General features: G+C 38.6%; 4 protein-coding genes across 7 annotated transcripts in view; 2 read left to right on the forward strand and 2 right to left on the reverse strand.

Annotated features, from left to right (window-relative positions):
* The window catches only part of LOC149053010 (uncharacterized), a 204,631-nt gene that overhangs the window by 99,885 nt on the left and 78,775 nt on the right, over nt 1-25,971 (reverse strand). The gene's annotated exons all lie outside the window — the stretch shown is intronic.
* Nucleotides 249-13,213, forward strand: LOC149053019 (uncharacterized). Its single transcript, XM_089201453.1, has 4 exons — nt 249-451; nt 1,536-1,592; nt 6,327-6,383; nt 10,941-13,213. Exons 2-4 carry the CDS (start codon nt 1,538-1,540, stop codon nt 13,211-13,213), a joined length of 2,385 nt encoding a protein of 794 aa, XP_089057579.1. The 5' UTR covers nt 249-451; nt 1,536-1,537.
* Nucleotides 16,098-20,539, forward strand: LOC149053020 (uncharacterized). The gene is made up of 6 exons (XM_089213196.1): nt 16,098-16,318; nt 17,279-17,571; nt 17,803-18,141; nt 18,518-18,647; nt 19,653-19,698; nt 19,868-20,539. Exons 1-6 carry the CDS (start codon nt 16,226-16,228, stop codon nt 20,161-20,163), a joined length of 1,197 nt encoding a protein of 398 aa, XP_089069322.1. The 5' UTR covers nt 16,098-16,225; the 3' UTR covers nt 20,164-20,539.
* The window catches only part of LOC149053021 (uncharacterized), a 2,809-nt gene continuing 1,937 nt past the window's right edge, over nt 25,100-25,971 (reverse strand). Inside the window, exons 3-4 of the mRNA XM_089213185.1 lie at nt 25,604-25,716; nt 25,100-25,396 (exon numbers count right to left, since the gene is read on the reverse strand). Of these exons, the coding sequence (XP_089069311.1) occupies nt 25,239-25,396; nt 25,604-25,716 (271 nt within the window). The 3' untranslated portion in view covers nt 25,100-25,238. The remainder of the gene's footprint in view (nt 25,397-25,603; nt 25,717-25,971) is intronic.

Here is a 25,971-nt window from a genome sequence, read left to right on the forward strand (position 1 = left end):
TTTGGAAAATTTGTCGGTTTAACTTATCTTCGGACATTCATGAAAATGACAACGATGTAACCAAGATAAACGCGGGGAAGCAAATTTACCCACTGACTAAAAACAGGGGTCAGAGGAATGTAACCGTAAAGTAAGGCAAAGACCTCATCAAGTAATCGCGTGGTAGTTAGGAAATTTGATTTCCATTGTCATGGTCAAGTGATTATTTTAATTATGCGAATTTCACGATTAAATATTTAAAATTCTAGGAAACAAACGAAGCGATGAATCGAACGTCATTCGTCTCCCGCCTCTCGTCTCGTCGAATTTCTCGTTTGTAAAAGTGCTGTACAGTTATCTACAAATCAGTTAGTTTTACACCTCAGCCGAAGGAAAGGAACTGTAGCTGTAGATGAATTTTCCCATGAGATTTGAGTAACAGATTGGTTGAATCCTTACTTCTGTGTTCCAGGTAAGACTTAGAGCAGCGGTTTAGAAGATATTTTGATAACAGTCGTTGTTTGTAGTACCCTCAATTGCAGAGATGCCCCAAACAACCTGCTTCAGTATAACTATCATCGTGCATACAGTCGTATGTGATTCTGATAAATAGAGAAAGCGAAGCAAGATCAAGGTTAATAGGATCTGAATAAAACGTAAGGGTTCAAGATGTTGGATAAACATTCGAGCACACGGTCGGTAGCTTTCGGTTTCTCGGAAATGTTGATGAGAAAATTCAGACCGCTTAAACTACTGTCAAAACATTTGGAAAGAGACGCACTCGGGAAAAATTCGGCTCGGGGGCTCGGGAGCTCGGTATGCTTGCATGTGAACCATTTTCAGAGCAAACTAAGAGTGTCGTGAACTCGAGGAAGCAAGCTGTGAAATGTTGATCAAGAGGTTGTAGTATTTCCGAAGGTTGCTTGTCTTCATAAATCTACCGCTTTAATCTGTCTCTTATCGGCTGTTAATCATGTCTAACGAAGCTAAGTGTGTTTCACATTGTGCAAACGTTCGTAATTTGATTTAACGTTTATACAGTCACATTGACTCTTAATGAATAGTTAACGCATTAACTCGGTTTTAAAAATATTTCACCATGTTTACTGTTATAGCAATGGGTAAATAAAATCTAAGGATGCTGAGTAAACTTCCAAATCACCGCAATCGAGAGGGCATCCCTCTTTCTGTCTCTTGAATATTGATTGTGTGAAATCCAAGTCATGAGTTTCATTTTCACTTTCACTTAACGAAGAGAAATTCCCTTTGCTCCCGGTCGCTTTCAGCAAGGAATTATTTTCCCTTTTTATACCAAACGTCTATTTAAATTGAGTCGCAGCTCAATTCTTTAATTTGAACTTAAGATTGTCATGCAAGACATAAATTACCACGGAAAGAAGCTCATTAGAGATTAAGGTGTGTAAAGAAACCTCCGAGTTTTCCTTTTGAATTGTGGCTTGTTTAACTTGAACTTCAACCGATAAGTTTGGAAAAGGAACTGATCGCTGAAGCGCTCGGGGAAGACAAATAATATTTTCTTTTGTGTTCTTTTTTAGCTATGGAGGTTCCTCAAGGCAAGACAGATCAAGATCGTGAACAAGACAGCTCTCCAGGTTTGAAAACACTGAATATGAACATTAGCACTTACTATTCTACAATGCGATCTTTCATGCTTAGAGTAGAGCTACCACATATTTGAAAGTTCACTGTAAATATTGATCATGACCTTAAATTTTGTTTGAAAGTAAAATTAGTACAACGACATGAGGATGGAGAGACATGAAACTTAATCGTGCTGAAAATATTACGTGGCTTTCAGAGCTGTTAATTAGAGCCTAACCGGAAAAAAAACTGCGGGCCAGTCTACTATCTTTTGGTGGATATTTTCACCTCATTTTGCTGAAAGAGATGTATCATTAGCCAGGAACAGGGTTATACCCCATTCAAAACAAAGCTTAAGTGTGTGTCCACGAGAGCACCAGGCAGTCGTGCTACATACCGTCTCATCGATTTCAGTGAAATTTGGCCAGTTTAAAGGATCTACCCCAAAAATCAAAAAGACAAATTGGTTTCTGTTTTGGTTTTTTCCGGGGAGAGATAGACAACCCCCCCCCCCCGTTTTTCTTGGTTTTTGCCAGGGAAATCGCTTCAAAATAGGTAAAATGTATGAAGCTTTCACTGCCATGGTATTTAACCAATTACTCTGAGGGTTTGCACACATATTATTACATCCTTATTACCGCCATCGAACATTTCCATGCAGAACTCCGCCAAACTAACTGTTGCGTGACCCGTAGACTTTCCGTAGGAATTACTCAAGCGCGTTGTTCATGCTGTCTGCTACTTCGAATGTGATTTTTTCCCTGTAATCTGTAATAAGTCTAGTAATAAGTCTAGTCGTCAACGCTTCATTCATAGTTTGACCTTTAAGCTGTCGACTGAAGTAACGCAATCGTATCGTTTTGCCGTAATAAACGACTTTTGAAAATGTTTTAAGGATCTATTAATTAAATTAATTTTGCATGACTATTACACACATTTGCTCGCGGGTATCGCGCAAAATAATTCAACCTAGTTTACTGAACATTTTGCGTCGATGAACAGGATAATTTCTCAAATCACCGCTCAAATTTACAGCCGATAATCATGTAGCATGTCCCAAGTTAGAGGAATGATGCATCTTATGCACTTATCGGCCATCCCGGGGGGTTGACCCCGGGGACATACTGGGGAATAGCACGGGATTTGCTGACTTTTGTCGTCAATTTTTGGCCCGGGACGGGGGCATTGGACCGCTTTTGCACTTCCGAGGCAAGATACTCGGGGAAAGACCCGCGGGATTTGTAACATCGCTGCTATCTTGAAAATGAAAGATCCGGACCGCGGGGACTGGGTGTTACAGTTGAACGGCTTCCAAAATGGCGACGGAGAAAAAAGTAAGCGTGTCTTACGTTCCTCTCGTAAATCTGTCCCCTTTTGTTGGTCATCCTTCCCTAACATAGCGAAAATATTTTTCGCAAGAAATCTATGATCTCTTCCATGCTAATCTTTTGATGATTAGGTGTTGAATATTTATATTGCCAGCTGTTTGAATTATTCATATTTTGCTAACTATGTATATTATTGTTAAACTTTTATTAAAAATTATGCAGGAAATTACGTTATAATTTGGAATTCCTTTCAAATTATGCTCTCCGGGGGAGGGACAGTAGAAGCTTTTTGTGGAAGAATATTGGCCCTGGATAGGTGGAATTTGCAAATGTCTTGGTGCAAATGCCCGGGGGTTCTCATGGGTCAACCCCACGGGATGGCCGCTGATAAGTGCATTATCTCAGAAAATTCCCAATGATTATAAATTCATTCTTAAACCAACAACACCAAATTTGGCTTACCTTTAACAATTACTTGCCTCTCAAGAACGCCATCTTCACCAGTAACATGTGAGACGAACAGATATATGATACACTCCCCATAGATCAAGTGTCAGGGGATGAACTTGATTCACTTGAGTCGATAGTTGTCAGTACCACAAAGTAGTTTCCTTTGCGGAATGTCGGTCAGCCCTATAGTTCTTTTTTCCTTTAGCATTTCCCATGAAATTCACCTTAATATTTTTCCTAGCCAATTATATTTTTTATTTTAGTTAATAATTGATTTTTTTTTCGCTTTTTCACTCGTGGTTATTCGTGGTGACTCGTGGTGACTCGTGGTCACGCGTGGTCACTCGGGGTGTACTTTTAGACATGATCATCGGCATCTAAAGTTGGAGTAGCTAAAAATATGTGAGGCGTGTTGCGTAAATGGACGCCATGGGACAAATATTTCAAATATCACGATTTCCCGACACATCCGTTGACATGAATATGAAAGCGATCTTCCCAGTAATGAACACTACTTAAAAAGTAGTGAAAAGAAGGCCTGAAGAAAAATCAGGCCGGGATTTGAACCCATGACCTCTGCGATACCGGTGCAGTGCTCTACCAACTGAGCTAACAAGTCGACTGGACGTTGGTAACTGTGTTGGTTCCAAATAAACCCGTGAAGTGGTGAATAAACGGTTGTGAATATATTGAAGTCATATATTTGAACTGCGGTTAAAGACGTGAATATGAAAGCGATCTTCGCAGTAATGAACACTACTTAAGTAGTAGTGAAAAGAAGTGATAGATCGCTTTCATATTCACGTCTTTAACCGCAGTTCAAATATATGACTTCCATATATTCACAACCGTTTATACATCCGTTATCATTATTCCTTGAATGTTTTGGTGAAATTTGACGAAAATCGGACAAATCTATGTACCTAATAAATTCGCTCAAATTTGTCATATTCCTCCTAAAATCAAATTCGAGATTTTAGCTCATAGAGGTTCGCAAACAACATCTCCCCACGCCAGGAGATTATCTCGTCTCCTCAAACCGCAAGCAATGGGACAACTGCACCTCCTGGCGTCAATGACGATGGATCAAGATTCTCGATCGCTCGGTGGAGCGTTGAGGAGGGCGACACAATAATGAGCAAAGTTAAGTTGCCAAAGGCAAAGAAAACCCGCGGTAAAAATGGAGAAGCCGGAAAATGTGCTGAGGAGCAAGACAGCAATTCGACAGACAACTTTTAAAATTACGATTCGAGGCGATTGTTGATGTCTTTGTATCCAGGCTTCAATAAAGAAAAGGAAACCTCGTTTTCAACATTGTATATGGCAAAGTTTGGTTGGACGGCGACTTCTTTGTTCGAAATATGGACGCCAGCGTAGAGCTCCAACACTACAAGTCTCATTTACAAAGGAAATTTTTTATTTTCTTTACAGAATGGTACTCTTTCTTTCTTCTTTGGGCCTTTTTTTTCTTTTTTCTTTTTTTTTTTTACCAAGGAGTTTTTTCCGCTCTTGATTTTTCCGTTAGCAAAGATTTTTCCACAAGCAAAGAGCTTCTTCTCGCTCGCAGCTAGGAATTTTCCCTTTTTCCGTGGTATGCGTATGGCATACCATGGTGAAAACCCAGCTGTGTTTCTTTTTCATTGCATGGACAAATTGCAAAGCTAGTCAATAGGAATACGTAAAATCTTATCGATTTTTCATCTTATGTAAACATTGGCGGCTGGATTGATCAGAAGCAGACGAAAATAATTTTCTTACAAAAGAAAACCTATGGAAATCATTTCCGCATATCTATAATTTCACTCAGTCAAAAAAACTACCGGTCATATTAAGTACGTTCTGAGGTATTTTCGTTCCGAGACAAAACTTATCAGATACAAGCTGGAGAAAACCGTGTGAACAAAGATCATTGCGTTACAATGCAAAGATATATTGAGGATTGGAGAATGGTGGAGTTTGGATTGTGCAGGCGAGGAAAGATTTGGATTCCAGCAGCTAAATTTAACGAATTCTGCAAACGTAAATTCGAGAAACGCAGGTTACTATTTTTTGCTGTTTTTGTCGGCTGTATATAGGTTAATTATTCTGCGGAGTTGGATGGTTACCATAATTGTGAATTTCTTCGTGATATTCCGAAACCTTGGCTTTTGAAATAAGAGCAACCTTCCTTTGCAGTAAGACCTGTGTCTACAAGTTCACAACTATGTTTCATCATGCACGGGTTGGCCATGATTCTTTGATTAGATAAAGGAGACAGTTGAATTTATTTGTCATGCTGTGGTGTTTTAATCGATTTCTTTCTTACCACAAACTTAACTACAAATCTCAAGGGAATAACTTAGGTACAGTCTTTAACTTAAGTACAGTCTTTCAGTTGTATTAAATTGTATACGGCCTGTTTTCGTACTTATTGACGTTTTCGATAAACAAATCACGGCTCAAAGGAGAGAAGTCTGTCAGCGGGGATGGAAATTGTTTTTACCGAGCTGTTGCTTTTAGAAGGGATGAAACAGGTGCTGAGAAACACGAGGAGATTAGGAGGTGGAGTGGCAGTTTGTTTCAGAAGAAGGTTTTTTAGCTGCGACTCTCCGCCATTTTCAAATACAAAAACAGTCACGGTTTATTCAACACTAAAATTTTCTGTAGTGGTTTCTTCGGCTGATCTAAATGACTAATCATGGTACACTGTAACTGCACAATTTCTTTCAATGCTACACTTAGTAGCTCCCAGGCATCCAACGGAATTACCTTTAGGCGTCTACCTATACTTACGTCTATTTAAATTGAGCCGCAGCTTAATTCTTTAAATTGAACATACGATTGTTTTGAGATTAAGGTGTGCAAGGAAACCTTCGATTTTTTTCCTTTGCATTATGGCTTGTTTAACTTGATAAATTAGGAAAATGAACTGACCGCTGAAGCGCTTGGGGAAGATAAGTAATATTTTCCTTTATGTTCTTTTTTTAGCTATGGAGGTTCCGCAAGGCGAGACAGATCGAGATCGTGAAAAGGACAGCTCTTCAGGTTTGAAAACACTGAATATGAACATTAACACTATTCCACAATGACGTCTTTCATGCTTAGAGTAGAGCTACATATTTGCAAGTTAACTTTAAATACTGATCATGGCCTTAAATTTTGTTTGAAAGTAAAATTAGTACAACGAAGTGAAGATGGAGAAACAAGAACCTTAATCATGCTGCAGATATTGCGTGGCTTTTAGAGCTGTTAGTTAAAGTTTCACCGGAATAAATAGCGGGCTAGTCTGCCATCTTTTGGTAGATACTTTCACCTCGTTTTGCTTAAAGTGATGCATCATTAGCCAGTGACAGGGTTATACCCCACTCAAAACAAGGCTTAAATATGTTTTAAAGCTGTTTTTTCAAACACAGTTTAAAATATTCAGTTTCTTCATGGGAGCTGCTTAAACCAATGTTTGTCGGCTTTAAATATAGCACAAATTGAATCCTATGGACAATTAAACTTTTTGGTTCACTGTCTCTGATTTACAACAGTTAAGCCCGGTCGAAACGAAGTTTATTTTGCGACGCAAACTTTCTCTGTTACCACAAGAATATACAAAGGTATTTGTAAGACTTGGTACTTCTCTGTAATGTTGATCGGCCGGACTGAGTAAATCCGAGTTCTCGCGGCTCAGTGACCTGATACCGAAATTGCATCGCGAAGATGAAGCTCGGTGCGATGTCGCTCTCTTCGATCTTAAAGAATTAAGGTACGTTTCTTCTTGGAGGGGAGTGGCTGGGGAATTTTGGTATTTTTTCCAACAACAAGTGTTGGCCCTCCCTGGCCTTTTAATAGAAAAAACTCCTGACCCCCCACCTTAAGGTGACTGACAAAAGTGCGACACTCCCCACACTACTTCGTGGTATGTTCCATGCCGTAGTTATCTCAGAACGTTTCGCTTGTGAACGCAAAATGTTTGAATGTAAATATATCGCGATATTAAATGTGTGTGAGGTGAAACAAGAAATTGCGAACATTCACTGTGGGATATTATCGTTGTATAGCTGAAGTTTGAATATGGAAGTATAAACTTTGAGACTGTTTAAGTCCTCCAGGCACACAAACTCCACGAACCAATCCGATTACACCAAACTTCCCGACTGTCACCTCCTCCACGTACGAAAACATCTACGAGTGGCCGCAAACCTGATGATTATCAGCCTTGAGCTCAAATAAAACAGATGTTTCAAAAGGGTAAGCTCAAAGCAGGGGATAAAAAGGCAATCAAAGAGTTTTCTGAAAAATACATTGTCTCAGAAAGCTTGTTGCAGATTATATTGAGCATCTAACTGACATTGAAATGAGAAAAGATAAGTGGCGAACAGATAATGAAAGGAATTGTGCCGAAATAAAGAAACAGGGCTACAATGACAGTGACTAGGAAGATCTCTATCACAGAAACCAGTCGCCATCCCTTAGAGTAGGTAAACTTGAACTTTATTGCATTTAAAGGAAAGAAAGATGAGAGAGTTAGGGTGGTGAGGCACATATTGGCAGTAGGATTTTGACTTCTATTGTGGAGGACAGTCAGAACAACTTTCAGCCAGCCTCTGACTCAAATTCAGAGTCTGACAGTGACCGGGTAGAGCGCATTGTTGGATCAAGTAGAAACTCGGGCAGCGGACAGTCAACAGGAGCAAGAGGCTTAAGAAACGATACCTGAGTCTAGTACGCCTCGATACGGATGGAAAAGGACAGGAGTCCTCCGAGAAAAAACTATGTGCCATGGCATATAAATGTAGAAATGTAACATAGAAGCGATAACGAAACACCAAATTAAATCAAAGTAGGTGAAAAGAAAAACTTAAACTATAAGTAAAATGGAAAGCACATCACAAAAGACCTCGTTTTAAAATTCTGGAAAAAGTGTGTCCCTTAGCTTGAATTGCTTACAGAAAGGTATGACTCTCCCCTTTAGGTGCTCACTTTTACTGATAACCTTCCCCTCTGAGGCCCCAGCCCTGCCCCCCAAGAAAAAACGTACCTTTCCTTAATGTGGCAAGCCAGACATGACAAAAGTGATTTGAGTTCAAAACTACCTATCGAATTTCAGTGATCGATGTGTGAAATTTAATAGGCTAGTTTCGAATTATTTGTGCGAGTAAGTCTGATTTTTAGCATCAAGTCGAGGCTGAGGGGAAAGGAGTCGTCTCAACATGGCAGGGAATGATGCCTGCTTCACAAATATGAAAGTTCCTGAGCTACGGAAATTCTTAAAGGGAAGGGGTATTCAAATTTCTGTAAACGGTAAGAGTAGGAAAAGGGCAGAACTGCTAGCGCTTTGCAAGAACGCGGCTGAAATAAAAGTTCCTGAACTTGTAAAGAAAACAGAGCAATGTGACGAGTTGATTACGTTGCCAGGAGAAAAACTACTTCCCCATCCATTTTCGCTGAAGTTTTGGACTCATGACTTCACGGGTATTCCAGACTTCAGGATTCCCGATAGCTGCCATTATCTGGTTGGAAAAGATGGTTGCGATGAAGACTGTTTACGGTCGTATAAAAGTCCTAAGGGTTTTTTCTTATTTACTGAGGGGTATGTGGAGGATCTGAAGTACCACGATTTAACTGATGCTGGGACAGATAAACCCACTGGATACTGCTATTTCCAGTTCATAGTCCTTTCCTTCGAAAGCTTCTTCTCTATGAACTTTGTTTTTATAAAGGACGTGGCCGTGATCATTCAGAGCAACTTCAGTAGAAACACAAATAATTTGGGCGTGAAGTACTCCTTTGCTGTCTTCGTTAGCGTTTCCTTTTCTCCGCTCATTCGACCTTTTTTCGCGTTGACTTGGACTTCTACGGACTGTAAGCTGATTAAATATTGTTGGAACCGTGCCGAGTGCCAACCTTTTAGTTCCAGAAAGTGTCTTCACGACTTTTTTAGTCTCAAAGTGTTCGGAGCATATATGCAAGTTCTTGATGGACGTGAACTCCGACATGAAAAAAATTCCATTGGCATTCTCTGCAAGTTTAGGAGGGAGACCGGCGTACATTATTACCAAGGAAATGATCGAGCAACTGCGTGAGACTAATTTAAACTGGATAAGTATAGGAACATGCCTTGTAATGGTAGTAAAAGCGACATGTCACCTTTTACCCCGAGTTTTCGCATTTCAAGGGGCTGACAATTTAATATCTTGTTATGTTATGACCACTTACACTTACTACTTAAAGTCTTAGTGATATTAGAGATCAGCTGATAAAATTTTAATTTAGAGTTTGTAGTCATGAAACTTGCATATTTTACATTCCTCTCGAAAGGCTTTCTAACTTGTAACCAAACTAACTGCCAGTGACAACTGTAATGACATTTGAATAGATATAAATTTGTGACCTCATTCTTTTTTTTTTTCGGAAAGTTTAGAAAATGCCATCAACAGTAACTTGTATTCTGTGTTAAAAAAAAGCCTTATATCAGTAATGTGAAAATGTTATGCATAACATAAAAAAAATTGTAAAAACTAAGAAGCAAATTTCAAAGTATTCATTTCAAAGCATTCTGAGTGTTCATTTCAAATTGTTCACATCTTCCATACTCAACAATACTACAAAACAGGCTTGCTCCTCTTATGGGTAAAGATTTGCAATTCAGTGACTCTATAAACCGTTTCAGTTGTTCAAAGGATGTCAGTTCTGCTTCAGTTGGTTCTTCAGCTCTGAATAACTTGTTAATTAATTTGGCGGCTTGCTTTAGTCTCGAAGGACTGAAAGTTTTCCTTAGAGCATAATACCTTGAGAATTGGACTCCACCAGTTGATCTCTAAGAGTGATTAGTGACCATTTTCTCCTATCAGTATCCCCTCTAAAACAAACATTAAGATCATGAGAATAAAGGAAATGATCACGAACCAAAGAGGCTCTTGGTTGTTAAACAAATTCTCTTTGTCAGCACCATAGGATATGCATAGAGAACAGTACGGAAAAAAGTATGCTGATGTTAGGATGCAAAGGGTTAAAACACTTGAATAATATAAAAATTCCAAGACATCTTCATCATTAGGTTTAAAATCATCGCCAAGGCACTTGTCCAATGTCTCTCTATCTTCTGTAGGTACAAACTGGCTAAGTCTTCATATCAACGTCTCTGAAGTGATAACTTCATCCCCATAAAGATACAAGGCCACAAAAAGATGTAACAAATTTACTAGGCAGTAATTGGCCCATTGATAACCATATAGCAGAACCTAGGCAATGGCTTCCCACTGTAGTTTCTGCATGTCATGCTCAATAAATGGGACTTTTTAATTGTTTCCAATCATCAGTGATGTGAAGCACTTTTGCCAAAGGCATTTAGAAGAACCTTGTTGCCTTCTTCCTTCTCTTCTCTACCACCAGTGGCTATGTTTAGGTTATGGTACTTCTTGGAATGCAGAAGGAGGGGAGAACGATACATTTGTTAACACTAATCCTCAAATTGCGACGGGTGATTCTTTAATAAATTGTTTCACTTCAATATCAATTTCTTGTGTAGAAGGCTTAACGGCCGATGATAAGGCATCACCCAAAGGCTGTTTTTTTTTCTTTTTCTGTTTTTTTTTGCCTATCATGGCTTAGGCGATTTTCATAAGGCTATCAGTTACCATGAGCGTCGTCTACAAATTGCAAAAGAAGTGGAAGACAAAGCTGGAGAAGGAGGGGCTTATGGAAATCTTGGCATTGCCTATCAGATGTTAGGCGATTTTCATAAGGCTATCAGTTACCACGAGCGCCATCTACAAATTGCAAAAGAAGTGGGAGACAAAGCTGGAGAAGGACGGGCTTATGGAAATCTTGGCAATGCCTATCATAGCTTAAGCGATTTTCATAAGGCTATCAGTTACCACGAGCGTGATCTACAAATTGCAAAAGAAGTGGGAGACAAAGCTGTAGAAGGACGGGCTTATGGAAATCTTGGCAATGCCTATCATAGCTTAGGCGATTTTCATAAGGCTATCAGTTACCACGAGCGTCGTCTACAAATTGCAAAAGAAGTGGGAGACAAAGCTGGAGAAGGACGGGCTTATGGAAATCTTGGCAATGCCTATCATAGCTTAGGCGATTTTCATAAGGCTATCAGTTACCACGAGCGTGATCTACAAATTGCAAAAGAAGTGGGAGACAAAGCTGGAGAAGGACGGGCTTATGGAAATCTTGGCAATGCCTATCATAGCTTAGGCGATTTTCATAAGGCTATCAGTTACCACGAGCGTCATCTACAAATTGCAAAAGAAGTGGGAGACAAAGCTGGAGAAGGACAGGCTTATGGAAATCTTGGCAATGCCTATCATAGCTTAGGCGATTTTCATAAGGCTATCAGTTACCACGAGCGTCGTCTACAAATTGCAAAAGAAGTGGGAGACAAAGCTGGAGAAGGACGGGCTTATGGAAATCTTGGTAATGCCTATCATAGCTTAGGCGATTTTCATAAGGCTATCAGTTACCACGAGCGTGATCTACAAATTGCAAAAGAAGTGGGAGACAAAGCTGGAGAAGGACGGGCTTATGGAAGTCTTGGCAATGTCTATCATAGCTTAGGCGATTTTCATAAGGCTATCAGTTACCACGAGCGTCGTCTACAAATTGCAAAAGAAGTGGGAGACAAAGCTGGAGAAGGACGGGCTTATGGAAATCTTGGCAATGCCTATCATAGCTTAGGCGATTTTCATAAGGCTATCAGTTACCACGAGCGTCGTCTACAAATTGCAAAAGAAGTGGGAGACAAAGCTGGAGAAGGAGGGGCTTATGGAAATCTTGGCAATGCCTATCATAGCTTAGGCGATTTTCATAAGGCTATCAGTTACCACGAGCGTGATCTTCAAATTGCAAAAGAAGTGGGAGACAAAGCTGGAGAAGGACGGGCTTATGGAAATCTTGGCAATGCCTATCATAGCTTAGGCGATTTTCATAAGGCTATCAGTTACCACGAGCGTCATCTACAAATTGCAAAAGAAGTGGGAGACAAAGCTGGAGAAGGACGGGCTTATGGAAATCTTGGCAATGCCTATGATAGCTTAGGCGATTTTCATAAGGCTATCAGTTACCACGAGCGTCGTCTACAAATTGCAAAAGAAGTGGGAGACAAAGCCGGAGAAGGACGGGCTTATGGAAATCTTGGCAATGCCTATCATAGCTTAGGCGATTTTCATAAGGCTATCAGTTACCACGAGCATGATCTAAAAATTGCAAAAGAAGTGGGAGACAAAGCTGGAGAAGGAGGGGCTTATGGAAATCTTGGCAATGCCTATCAGATGTTAGGCGATTTTCATAAGGCTATCAGTTACCACAAGCGTCATCTGCGAATTGTAGAAGAAGTGGGAGACAAAGCTGGAGAAGGAGGGGCTTATGGAAATCTTGGCAATGCCTATGATAGCTTAGGCGATTTTCATAAGGCTATCAGTCATTACGAGCGTCATCTACAAATTGCAAAAGAAGTGGGAGACAAAGCTGGAGAAGGACGGGCTTATGGAAATCTTGGCAATGCCTATCACGCCTTAGGCGATTTTCATAAGGCTATTAGTTACCGCGAGCGTCATCTACAAATTACAAAAGAAGTGGGAGACAAAGCTGGAGAAGGACGGGCTTATGGAAGTCTTGGCAATGCCTATCAGATGTTAGGCGATTTTCATAAGGCTATCAGTTACCACGAGCGTCATCTACAAAAAGCAAAAGAAGTGGGGGATAAAGCTGGAGAGAGACGGGCTCATGGAAGTCTTGGTAATGCCTTTCATAGCTTAGGCAACTTTCGTAAGGCAATGGAGTACCGTGAGCGTCATCTAGAAATTTCAAAAGATGTGGGGGACAAGGCTGAAGAAGGAGAGTCATGCGGTAATCTTATCTTATACTCTTAATCAATGCATATCCGAGCTTTCGCGATTTTCATGACTCCAGCCTAAAATTGTCCTGGCAAAATAAAAGGATAAAAGTTTGTTTGAGTGCTACATCTACATTATAAATTTCAAAGTTGAAAAATTCTCTTACCTTTCGACCTAGTCTGCCAAAGGATTCCACCTCCAATTTCTAGGATTTTTCAAAGCCGTTTTAAAATTTTAGAATCCCAGAGTTTTGCAACAAAAGAGAATTTTTGCCTCTGTAGTAAACTGATTTCAGTTTAGCTACACGCTGTTCGTAGCTTTTGCGATAATTAATCGACAAGTTTATCACGGTCTTGCTTATTTAATTAATTTTGTCCAGATTTTACTTGGGACAAATTTGTCGGCGATGTGTTTCACGATTTGTCGGCTTTGGCCAAAATTTGTCAAAATTTAGTGATGGCGAAAACATTGTTCTAAATAAACAACTTTTTCGTTAGTGCGGAAAGACCCCATGTTGAACAATTTTGGTTGAACAGATATTGGGAATTAACTGGTAGTAAATGTCCGTTATATTGTATACTGAAACCAAACACCTCAAAATAATAATTTCCCCAGCCAAAGAGGAGGATGAGGTACCTTATTACACCGGCAGGAAAGATTTGGCAGATATAGAAGATGCAACAGTAGACACTGAAGACAATGAAAAGACTTTGATCAAAAGGTATGGGATTTTCTGCAATGACTCAGTTTTTTGCCTTTCCCATGCTTTTTTTTTCTCATGGATGCACAGACCATTGTAAAGAGCAGGGTTGGAGTTGCTAGGTGTTAACTAATGGCAACTTTTGACAAAGTGCTCTGACTAAAGAACAACCCTCCGGACCTCTTTATAAATGACAGTTAGTTTCTTTTATTTTATTTTATTTTTAATCTTTAGTAATAAAGTTCATGCTTAATAACTGTAATGCTATTAAAAATTTATTACATTCGTGCTCAAATCACTGGTGATCCTTGCAATCTGATTGGTTCCCATTGGCACGATTTATTGATAAAATGCACTATTTTTTGCTCTAAAGTGCATCGATTTCCCAGCTAATGAGAAAGCTCCACGAAAATACAGCAACAAATCAGATTTAACCGATTGTTTTAGGAAATCAATCAAATTGCAGAAAAAAGAGAAAAACAACTTTTACAACATTTTACACACCAGCTCAGTACTGGATAAATAACATACATGTATTTGTACCGGCTTTAAAAAAATCTTTATTCCTTTAGCAACTGAATTTTGCAAATTTAAAATAAATGTAATGAAGTGGTAATTGAACTTTTGCCATGCACTTTTGGTCTGAATTCATACTGGTGATTTCAAGTCTAATGCTGCTGCACAATCCGTTGATTCAGATGTCACGCGTATGATTTCAGAACAAAGTTTACTCAACTCAGTTCAATTATCATGTTCTAGAGGTATTCAGGTATTTTTTTTCAGTGTTTCCATCAATAAAGGGGTACTTAATTATTATCAAAAATGATAGTGAATCATTTTGATAAATGTTTTGATTTATGATTATAACTTGAGTCTATTTGAGTCAAAGAAAAGCAAATTAATGGAAAAATGTCTTAGTACAGCTGGCTTAAGAATCTCAGAGCCATTTTTGTTTTGTTTTGTGCAACTTCGGTTTTTGAGGAACAACCTTTTAGATGTTCATATATTTATTAAGTGAACCAAATCAGGAATCTTAATTTATTAGTGGGAGTAGCTGATTCAAAATAGTTTTTCTTTGTCTATCGTATGCTTTTATTATCGACTGAAAAAAAAATAAAGAAAAATAACATTTATTAGATTTAATTTTGAAATTAAGTGTCAATATCTGAATGAGTTTTTCAAACTTCCAGTTTGCCACTTACATTTTAAATGCCTTTGTCATTGCTTACTCCACTTGGGAAAAATATCCTAAAATGCTGGATAATTAATTTCCTTTGTATTTCAGAGGAAAAATCGGAGGTAAGGAAGACTCCTGGCACCTGAGGGAAGCTGGTGCCTCTATCAAACTTTGCAGTGGAGCTGTACAACAACCTGTGCCATTTACATGTAGATGCTTATTGTGGAACCCCAGGACCCGCTCCCCACCCATTGCCAGTGATGAGATATTGGTTAGCAGTGTTATTGAAATATCTCATGATGGCCCACCAGATCTGGATTACAAGAAAAGTTTTGAAGGAATAAGTTTTACTGTATCTTTGATGCACAGTGCCCCATATTTGGAGGGGTATGAGGTGGTTATCAAGCAACTGACTGACCAAGAGAACAATGAATGGAAGGAATTAAAGACAGAGAATACTTGGCATGGATCAGGTAACGTTATGTTTTTATTAAATACAGGTGTGAATACCTTAATGAATGATCATGATATTCCTACGCTCCCTTTTTCACTGGCATCAATGTCAGTATCTGAGCAATTGTGAACCTCCCCCTCTCCTGACCCAAAATTGCTCCGAACTTGTAACCTTAACTTATCAGTTGGCTGTTGTTGGCTTAGGGGAGGAGTAGGTGTGCAATTACTCAGGTACTGATATCGATCCCAGCAATGCGTGGCCTACTGCACTCATAATGTCAAAATACACTTCTTGCCACTTCATGCGCGTTACAAATCCAATGGTTTTTTTCAAACTTTTTTTTCCGTTTTATCTGCAGTTGCATCCAAGCAGTACGTGTAATTGTTACATAAATGTTACATGAAGTCTACAATGTATTTCAGTCACTACAATATAAATTTTTCTCAATCACCATGTTGTTGCAAACTTTCTTCTTTGAAGCGTAACTATTCTCATGATATCTGTTGGGGGCAACTTCATTGTTTGAGGACTTTAAGACACAGCTGAAGGGCGTAATTTCAACCATTATTTTATTTTTATGCAGAAACGTCAACAGTTCCCAGGTGGCTTTTCCCATTTGCACAAGCTGTTGGTACAAAATCAGGAGTTTCTTCATTTGCTGCAATCTGGCGTCCTAAGTCTTTCACCTTTTCAAGAGGTACTGCGGTAGGTCCGGGAATGACCTGTATTGTGCCTGACTTTCCTGATGTCAGTGTTCAAATTCCTCAGAGTTGTGTTCCTGTTAATCAAGATTTCTGTGTGACAATCCAGGTACATGAAACCATATAATTATATACATGGATGAATAAAACCTTTTTCAGTTTTGAAAGTAACATATAAGATTGGTGTGAGAGGATTGTCAAAAGCAAGGAGATAAAGATGCTATAAGAGTACAGCCTGTACCCTCAGTTACTTGCAATAAACTCCATGAGCTTAGTGGCAATATTGATGGAGAGATATCAATTAACAACTTTAAGCTAAATACAAGACAAATGTGCATGTATCTACATGTGTGTGAGGATACATACATGAGGTAATGTTCTAATCAGTAGTTTTGGTAACTATGGATTATTTGTGGCATTTGCTGTCCCCTAATGTACTCATGAATCCTAGCAATCGCCTTTTCCAAAATTAGATTCTGGAAAACTTACTTAAAAACTCACAACGGAAAATTTGTTTTTCTTTCGCTACAATATAAATTTCAAGTTGAAATCATTCTTGTGAGCTTAGTTGGTTATGTAGTTTTTATTGGTTTGCAATTACTGCAATTAGTGGATAAAGTTGAGCATGAAGTCCTGCATTATCAAAACCGAGGTTTCACTTATCTACCAAAGCTGAAGATGACCCAGACATAAGGTTTGATAAAAAAAGACACTTCTCTCTAAGTTTTCAGGGCGTTGGAAATTAGGCACAAGCTGAACTCAACATGATAACTGCGATATCTGCTGCAGATATTGGGTTGTCCTGTTAACTTTATACACCATTGTTTATTGATTGAATGCCGTCGACAAATGAGATATATTATAGTAAGTTCAATGTATAGTTTTTTCGACAATAGTGCTTAAATTAATGCTACATCAAACTTTAAGAGGACATTTACATTGTATACTTTTTTTAGAGAACTGAATTTCATCCTGAAATTCACTTTTCATCATGTAAAGGATGTAAATGAACTTTATTTTGGGAGTAGTTTAACATGTTCAACATAACATTTTTTGGTTTTGAATCAAGGTACAAGAATTTCCAAGCAGTAAGTTAAAAGGAGAGGAAGGACTTGTCGGTCCAGTTCTGCACATTTCAGGCACTCAAAATGTTACTCTCATCGCGCCTGTAACAATTAGGATTCCTCTCACCCTCTGTAAAGGGAAACAAGAGTTGGCAAAGTTATGTCCTGGTGAACTTAGGATATTACACTGTGAGTCCCTAGTTGAACCACATGACTGGAAAGACATCACAGATGGACTGGATGAACCGCCACTTCTTCTCGATGGGAAAGTGCAATTCAAAGTCAAGCATTTCTCTAGGTAAGTATTTCTTGTCGGCTCTATTTGAAAAATAGTGCGCAGGACGTAGAGGGAATTTAACAGTATTACAGCATACAGTCATAAATGCATCTATTTATTTTATTTAAATATAAATTAATCATTAAAATGATCACTAGAGTACATAGACTCAAGGTTACTGTGCAATGGCCATAATCAATTTCGTTAGAGTGCTTGAGCTGTATTTGGTTTTTTCTTTTTTCTTTTCCATAGATTCCGTCCAGTCAAGTTGAGGAAATCGCGTTTAAAATCTGCTTCAGACGTCAATGCGTTTGCAAGAAAAATTCGCCGTAGGTCGAGGCCTCAGTATGCCCGATTTTTTACGTGCCTGTGTGGGACTAGTGTTCCTGGACATTTTGGACTCAAACTTTTCTGCTATCCACAAAAACTGCAACATGATGTAAACCAGCAAATATCAAGGTGTATCGTGCCCTACATAGGCGAAGGCACCTCTTTAAGACCAGTCTGTGAAAAGGAGAAAATTTTTGTGTCTCTTTCTGAGACAATCATACCACAAGGCTCAGACGAGAAAAATGCCTTACAATTTGTGAGGTATAATCATAGAATTTATTTTTGCTCCATCAAATACATAGGATTTAACTGAATACTTCGAGATACAGTCATACTAGTTTTACATAGAAATGATTTGTTTATTTCATAGTAAAATTTTTCATTGTTCAATTGTCAGTTCATTATTTTTCGCTATGGCTTTTCTAGGTTTCTTATCAATCAATAGGGCCATGAAGGTATACATTTTGTTTTGTTTCGGCGTGATTGTCTTCAAATGCTCGTTTTCAAAGATTCAGCAGGGCTCTCGTCAAATATGCTGTCATTTTCGATTGTCAGCGTGTACTTTTCTACACAAAGACTCGGCTGGTGTAGTGTATGTTGGGTTTGTCCCATTTAAATTTCATTTTATTTTCAACAGATTCCGCGGGAACGAAGTTTATGACACAGGTGGTGAAGTTTGCTTAGGATGTGAGAGTGTTCCAAAAGTGAAGTTTAAAAACCAAAGTGAGGAACTTTTGTGCAACGTGACCATGGTATTGGCATCTCAAGTAAGTGACATTTTACGGTTTGTGGATTCGTCACTTAAATGCACTTTTAGCCCAGAGTTAATATATTACTGATGCCAACCTTACTATAGTATATGACAGTGAACTAAAAGGATTAGCAACGTTGTAACCACAGGCAGTCTAAGCTCCAGATGTGAAATGATCATCACGCGAAATAAGAGTCAGGGCGGAAATATGAGTTTGTATGGGCATAATAGCGACCTCTCTTGGGAAGTAAAACTACAGTCAAATTCTCAATAAAAATATCTCACCCTACCTCCAAGTGCATTGCTTGTTGTCTCACCGCTTACCATGTTGGAAAGAAACCATTTTAGCGAGTTCTCCATTTCGAGGTTTGCTACTCCTGAGAGTGGTTTTTTTTCGAGAGACACTAAATTGACAGCATGAGTTCTCGATTCACTGATATAAATGTGTTTACCCTTCCTTTAAACATTATTGCTTGCCAATATTTCTTAAACGCTCAATATGAAATTTAACATGACTGGGATAAGCTTTGCTGAAATCAAGCAAATACTTAAGAAAATAAAGCGGCCACACTTGGATCCGGCCTTCCGGTCTTTTGATTAAGTTTTTTTTAAATACCAGTAGTAATCTGGAAAGAGAGAGGTTAAATAAGCACTGCTGATTCGATAACAGTCTTACAAAATTCGCCATCTAAAGGCATCCGAGAAAGATAATGAGGTCATTTTAAGGCAGGAAGAACCTTATCGAGGACGAATCACTGGAAATAAAACACCGATGAATGTCGAATAAGTAAAGAAATGTCCTGTCCACAGGAAGCAGCACATGAACATATAGGACCTTGCGAGTTTTTTACTACGTGTACTACTTTTATTTTTCAGTTGCCTTGAAGTCAATTTTTATGCCTCTGCCTTTTTACTGATTTATTTTTCCTTTTTCTTATTATTTAGTAATTTTATTTATTTCCTCATTTCCATTCACTTCATATGCATCCGTAATATTGCGAATTTTCCCTCCTCCACTTAGGTTCCTGTCCCCTTTGATCATGAAGAAGGAACTCACATCCTTCGTGGTATGTTGTTGTTTTTGTTGTCGTGAAGAGAACAGTCTCTGAGGCCGACGATTCGGTATTGAATTATACCAAAAAGAGAAGTGGCCTTTCGCCACAACTGTTCGCTATTCGCCAAAGCCTTGAAGTACCCCTTTTCTAATTTTTTTTCACCCTCCGTTGTTATCCTCAGATATCTATGTGGTTAAAGATGGTGAACCATCGGATTGCGAGTTAGAATATCTGTCCAAGGAACTTGGAGTAAAATGGAAGGAATTAGGAAGACGCCTGAAATTCAACCAAGCTACCTTAGCTAGCTTTGATAAAGCCAATGAGGAGCTGTCAGAGAAGTCTTTTCAAATGTTAACGGCTTGGAAACAAAAAGAAGGTTGCGAAGCCACTTACAAAGTTTTGTACAATGCCTTGTGTCATGAATTGGTGGAATGTAAGCGTCTAGCAGAACAGTTTTGTTGCCGGAAGAGATCGTAGGCAATGCCTCTCCATAGTCTTATATTATAAAGACTGAGTTGTTTCTGTATTACGTCACATGTCTTTGTAAGTACTCCAAAGAGCGTCTGTGTCGAGCATTCGCGCTTAGTAAGTCGTTCATTTAGTCTTTGCTTGAAGATAAAGGAAAAATTAGCTTTAGAGAATATATATTTACTCGTATTTTTGCACTCATGAACTGGTGACTAAAGAACATTGGGGTCGAAGGTCCAGAGCATGTTAAGAACGTTACCACCCTAAAGCGTCTTATTTAATATCTCACAGCTTAGCACAAATTTGTTGATCCTGAGCTGTTATTTTGTTCTTGAAAAATGTGAAAGGTGAAAAAGAATCAAATACACAATTTCTCTTCCTCAGACTTAACTCTCATTATTCTTCAAGGTGTGTAGAGGCTCCGCCCCATGGAAAGTTCAACAACAAGTTTACCCCTGCTACGACGAGTTGTTCCCATCAAATAAGATATAGATTTGGCCAGGCCTAAAAGCCAAGCCTAAAAGCAGGGCTCCAGTCAGTTTACTTTCCAGCCCTTCACCTTGTTAAAACTCTTAAGCACCGGCTGTCGAAGAGTTAAATGCCACTTTCAGAATAAGCGAATGGAGTTGAGGAAGGTGTATGTGGGAACAGGGTTGGTTATTTCTGTCATTCATTTGCTTCTCACACCTGTTGCGGACAAGTTCATGAGGTTGGGCTATCAGGACGAGGGATTGAGGATTTTGGAAAGCCAGTAGATTTTAGGAAAATGTTAGTGAGGAAAGTGATCTTTTGGAACCTGGAAAATATCATTGTGTAAAGTCATACAGGTACTAGATAACTCATTCCTATAGACAGGTATTAGGAAGGATGAACTTACTTAAGTTTCTCCTAATAACAGATTTTATATATTTCTGTATTCTGAATTTATAAGTTTGAGCTGAAAAAACAATATTTTATTAAATTTTTTTGATGTCCTCATTTTATTTAGTAAACCACTGCTGGCTACCAAAAGCACATTTATCAACTCAACCTTCAGATGTGATTGTCTTTTCTCTAAACTTAGGGACAAAGAAGCGCCAAGCCTTGCCCACACTGTAGAAGCATCAATTTTGGGTCCAATTCTTAATATTTCCTGTTCGAATGATATGAAGTTGTCGGAGCCGGCGTAAATCAGGGTCCCACTGACACTCAGCGACGCTGAGTATAAAGCCACTGAACCTGTGTGCTGGTCAGGTGAAGATACTGCACTTCAATTCAAGTAAATAATCACAAGATGGACGGATGTCAAAGACGATTTGAATATACCCAATATGGTCCTTAAAGATGGAATAGTAACGTTTTAGGTCAAAAATTCTGCCGGTAAGATAGAGATGTTCTCGGCGTATCTTTTGGGTACACTGTTTTTATTTTCTCAACTGATATTTTGTGAAGTATAAAATTTGTTTTAAGGAGAATAGTGCGAGAATAAGAAGACTTGATCCAATACCAAAACAAACGTGAAATCAATGATACAGAAATAGATAGAATTTGTGAAGAAACTGAATAACTTCTCATGATAAGTACTCGAACAAGAACTTGAATAAAACCTCGGATAAAAACTTTTGTAAGTACTTGAATATGAACGTGAATAAGAACTTGCGTAAGGACTTCTGTTAGTGCTTGATGAGAACTTAAAATCATGTATCAATAATGGTAAAGAACCTAAGACTTAAGAAGTACCGACTCACAGGTGACTTCAACTGATAAATATTCGACGCCTGCTTTGAAACCTTCTGAGTATTTTTCATCAAATGTTGGCAGAATTACCCTTTTTTTAATCAATGACAGTGTTGTATGGTAAGTGCAATCGATAAAAGATGCAGGTCATGAAACAGAAAGTGTTATAAATAGTTGCATTGGAAAACAGAATGAAGAGAATACAAAAGTCATTGAAGGCAGTCCCTGATTGGTAGTAATCTTATACTTAGTTATTTACCGAAGCACACGGGGAAGAGCTGCTTTAAAAGTTTGAAGAACTTCGTGGATTGGAATAAATATATTTTTTTCTCAAGCATCTGAGCTGTGCCCCTGTTCTTGAGTACGGCCCGGGCACAGTTTTTCCCAATACGAACCTCCCGGCCGGCGAATAACATAAATATATTTTTTTTCTCAGAGGGCACGGCAACGAATCCTGCAATCTGATTGGACAATACAACGGCCATCATACAGTGTGTGATGATCACTGGACAATCAACGAAACCAATGTGGTTTGTCTTCAGCTTGGTTTTTCTGGTGCAACCCAAGCTCGTTGCTTCGCTGCATACGGTCGGGGGTCTGGTCCAATCTGGATGGATAAAGTCAACTGCTAAGGAGGAGAGGCAACTTTATCTCATAGCAGAAGCAATGATTGGGGAGTCCAAAACTGTTATCACGAACAGGATGCTAGAGTGGTGTGTAACATCTGGTTGGGCCGTTCAAACAGTTTTGCTTGACTGACACTTATGGCTTGATACAGGAGCAATCAAACTTGTTGTAGGATAGTCTCAATGGGGTTTAACTGTCAGCCGTCAGAAATAACCGTCATCCGTTAAAGCTACCCCCAATCGAGACCCTCCTGTAGTGTCTTCCTTGTTGAGAATTGTAGTAACGTCGAAGGTAGCAGCACATTAGCACAAAGAGAAGATATCTCATAGAATTGCAGCGCATCCTTTCTTTGCATAATTTCCCTTGTCACCGACGCTCCCCCTCCCCCCCTCCCCTAGACGCTTACATTTTGGCTAGTGGTTTTCAATTATTTTCCACTAGACACTGGCTAGTAAACAAACTAAATTTGACCAAACTAGTTTCTGTCTTTCTTCAAAGAAGACAAACACAAACACTTTTCTCGCAATGTCTTTGTGGATCTATCATGTCACTAGGCAAGTGATGTTCAGCACCATTGCAAATTTACATCTGTATTAAAAAAAAAAGTCTGTTTACTTTTCACTGTGTGGCCCCTAAACAGGTAACTGAACATGTTATTATGTTGAAAGAAATATTTGACAGACAAGACAGCATTTTCTGAAAGCACACATCAATTTTCTTGTGAAATATGTAGAACAAAACATGAACTTCCAAATAAAATCATGCACAAATTCATGTAGCACTGTAAAGGGATAACAATTCATTAACTGTGAAAACACATATCATCGTATGCTTACTGACAAAGTTTACAACTACAGAAATAATTAGATAAGAAGGATTGATCTCCTTTGACATTTAAATCAGGCATTTATTGCCATCAAATTTCACCAACAAAGGTTTCCAGGATTTGTTGTTTTGCTTTTGAAACAATTCTATGGTGCCTGTCTGTGAAGAAGTCTCAACAGTTTTTACAATGTCTCCAGGTCTCAATATTTTTCCAAGAACATCTCAAAGAAAAACAGAGTCCTGAAAGTCTTTGTGGGAAAATTGCTAGATTTTTCTTTGTGATTTGTTAACCTAGAGATTTGATGTGAGGAAAACATGAGGCCCATTCAACAAAAATAGAACTGACACAATTCATTCATTTACTTAGCTAGTAAAAAAATTTTGGCTAGTAAAGTCTAAGTTATCACTAAGTTATCACTAACCACTAGGCTAGTGTCTAGCCTAAAAGTTAGTGTCAAGCCCTGTAACTACTGCCTAGTCCTTTTCAAACCTATTTGGAAGCTTACACACAAAACCAGCATTTGTAGAATCACTGATGTTGACAGAAACACACATTGAAATAATATCCATGACAGGAACTGCAACAAATGCTCCTTTTGCTTTCTTAACAGGAACAATGTGATTAACCATAGCATTTGTGAACTTATCCTTTGAAAGGCTAATTTTTGGGTTATGCTCCAGCAGCTTCAAGATGGCAATATAATGAATTCTATCAGAATGTTCACAAAGCTGAAAACACTTTAAAAAGAACTGCAACTCTCCAAAATTTAAAGTACCATTCTTGGTAAATTGAACTGTATAGCTATTTCTCTTAGTAGTTGCATGATACTGACTACACTGAAACATTGTTCCATGTTTCCAGAGCCGCTTGAATTTATGTGAAGTTAAAATTTCCCCTAGTAGATCTTTAACAACTACACTGGTTTGTGGATCTAAATCAAGCCTTTGAAGGCTACCTATCGCATACACCTTCTCTGCAATTTCCTCTCTACAAGCAGGCAGTGGACGGCCTTCCACAAGATGTTTGTAGAAGCTCTTTGCTGCTGATCCTGCAGGAAGCAGAGGGGTTAGCTCGGGTATCTTCTGATGAATGCAAACTGCATGGGTAATTTGAATGTCAACATTCTGTGTACTGTGAAAGAGTTTTGTCAAATCCCCATTATAGCCCTCAAACCAGAAGCATGATGTGCCCCATAGTGGACCAAGACGTCTCACACAATCTGGGAGATGAAGCAGCATGTGCACTTTGTATGTCTCATACCTTCTACCATACAGGGCCTCCATCCTTGTGCAGAAGTGTAACAGCATTGATGAGCTACTCTCTACATCATTTGGTGAAATGGAATCTTGTAGGAGTAAATAGATTGCATCTACCAGAAGCACCAGGTGCTGAAAATAAACTTCCTCTAGAAGTCCCCAGAGACAGGGAAGGGCATAGTACAAAAGAAAAGAACGCAGTTCTGATGCTTTAAAATGTGCAAGATTCTTTAACAGACTTCTGGGTGTACGTGTTATGACATTTGGGGGCTTAATATCTAAGTATCTTTGTTCCAATTTCTTGACATTTTCTGACCCAAGATACCATGGATTACTGGAATATGACTTTTCTGTCCATAAAGTTAACAACATTTTAGTGATGCCCAGCAAAACACAATGCATGTAGTCAATTGTTACACCATTGATGATATCAAAACCTGGTAAAACCATACTCCAAGTCATCCCTTTCACTCCTTTAACTACTGAATCTTTACCACTGCCTTTCAGGTTATCAGCTTCTTTGGCAAATAACAGTGTCTGTTCATGTGTCCGTTTCTCAATTGTCCTGGCAGTTAAATTTGTTTGTTTTCCTCCCTCTGCATTTTGATGTCCTCTTATATGAAAGGGGTATGCCCTGGTGTGCCCTCTTTCACTGGTTTTCACAGTTTCACCAGGATGAAGACAATATGGACATCCATATGTCCCATTGAATTGCGACATATTTTGAAATAAACACTTGCAGGAGCATCAAAACTTCCACACAAAAGAATAAAACGTATAATCCTCAAAGATCCATCAGAGAAAGTTACCTGTTCACCTGGAATAAAAACAACTTAATGAGTGAGTGTGATAAAATCATGCTTATAAAATTCTCATAACCACAGATGTCTATTATTCTAAACACTTCAATGGTAACTCATGCATGACCATTGAGTTTATAATAGAAATACTTTGGAAAGAATAAGAAGGAATTTAACTTTGGAATCTCAATGGGAAAAGAAAAAATAATGCAAAAGTTAAGTACCTTCTTTAAAGAGACCATGAAGAGAATTTACAAATGGCTGCAAAAAAGTGCAGAAATCTGGCTTCTTACGTCCAAACCACAGACCAGCAAAGAGACGATACTTGGTGCTAAACCTAAAAGTATGAGCAGGAGAACAGCTATTGTGATTTGCTGTCAACATGTTATATTTTCAAATTGTGTAATTAGTTCAGTCAAAGCAATACCTGAAGGTTTGATATAAAATAAAAAATGAAAGAGAAACTCAAACCCATTCAAACTAAAGCTGAAACATGTTTTAAAGCTCTTCCTCTAGTCACTGTCTTAAATTTGTTTTCTTCATAGAAGCTAGCAAATCAATTTTTTTCAACATCAAATTTGCACAAAACAAG

This window comes from Pocillopora damicornis, chromosome 1 (genome assembly GCF_964200805.1).
Source record: "Pocillopora damicornis chromosome 1, jaPocDami1.2, whole genome shotgun sequence".
NCBI lineage: Eukaryota > Metazoa > Cnidaria > Anthozoa > Scleractinia > Pocilloporidae > Pocillopora > Pocillopora damicornis.

Bases quoted from the DNA above. Each gene is read 5' to 3' on its own strand.
- LOC149053019 (XM_089201453.1), top strand. From the start codon at position 1,538: ATGGAGGTTCCTCAAGGCAAGACAGATCAAGATCGTGAACAAGACAGC. The intron at 1,593-6,326 runs GTTTGAAAACAC...TTCTTTTTTTAG, and splicing joins TGAACAAGACAGCTCTCCAG to CTATGGAGGTTCCGCAAGGC. The intron at 6,384-10,940 runs GTTTGAAAACAC...ATCATGGCTTAG, and splicing joins TGAAAAGGACAGCTCTTCAG to GCGATTTTCATAAGGCTATC.
- LOC149053020 (XM_089213196.1), top strand. From the start codon at position 16,226: ATGACCTGTATTGTGCCTGACTTTCCTGATGTCAGTGTTCAAATTCCT. The intron at 16,319-17,278 runs GTACATGAAACC...TTTTGAATCAAG, and splicing joins ATTTCTGTGTGACAATCCAG to GTACAAGAATTTCCAAGCAG. The intron at 17,572-17,802 runs GTAAGTATTTCT...TCTTTTCCATAG, and splicing joins AAAGTCAAGCATTTCTCTAG to ATTCCGTCCAGTCAAGTTGA.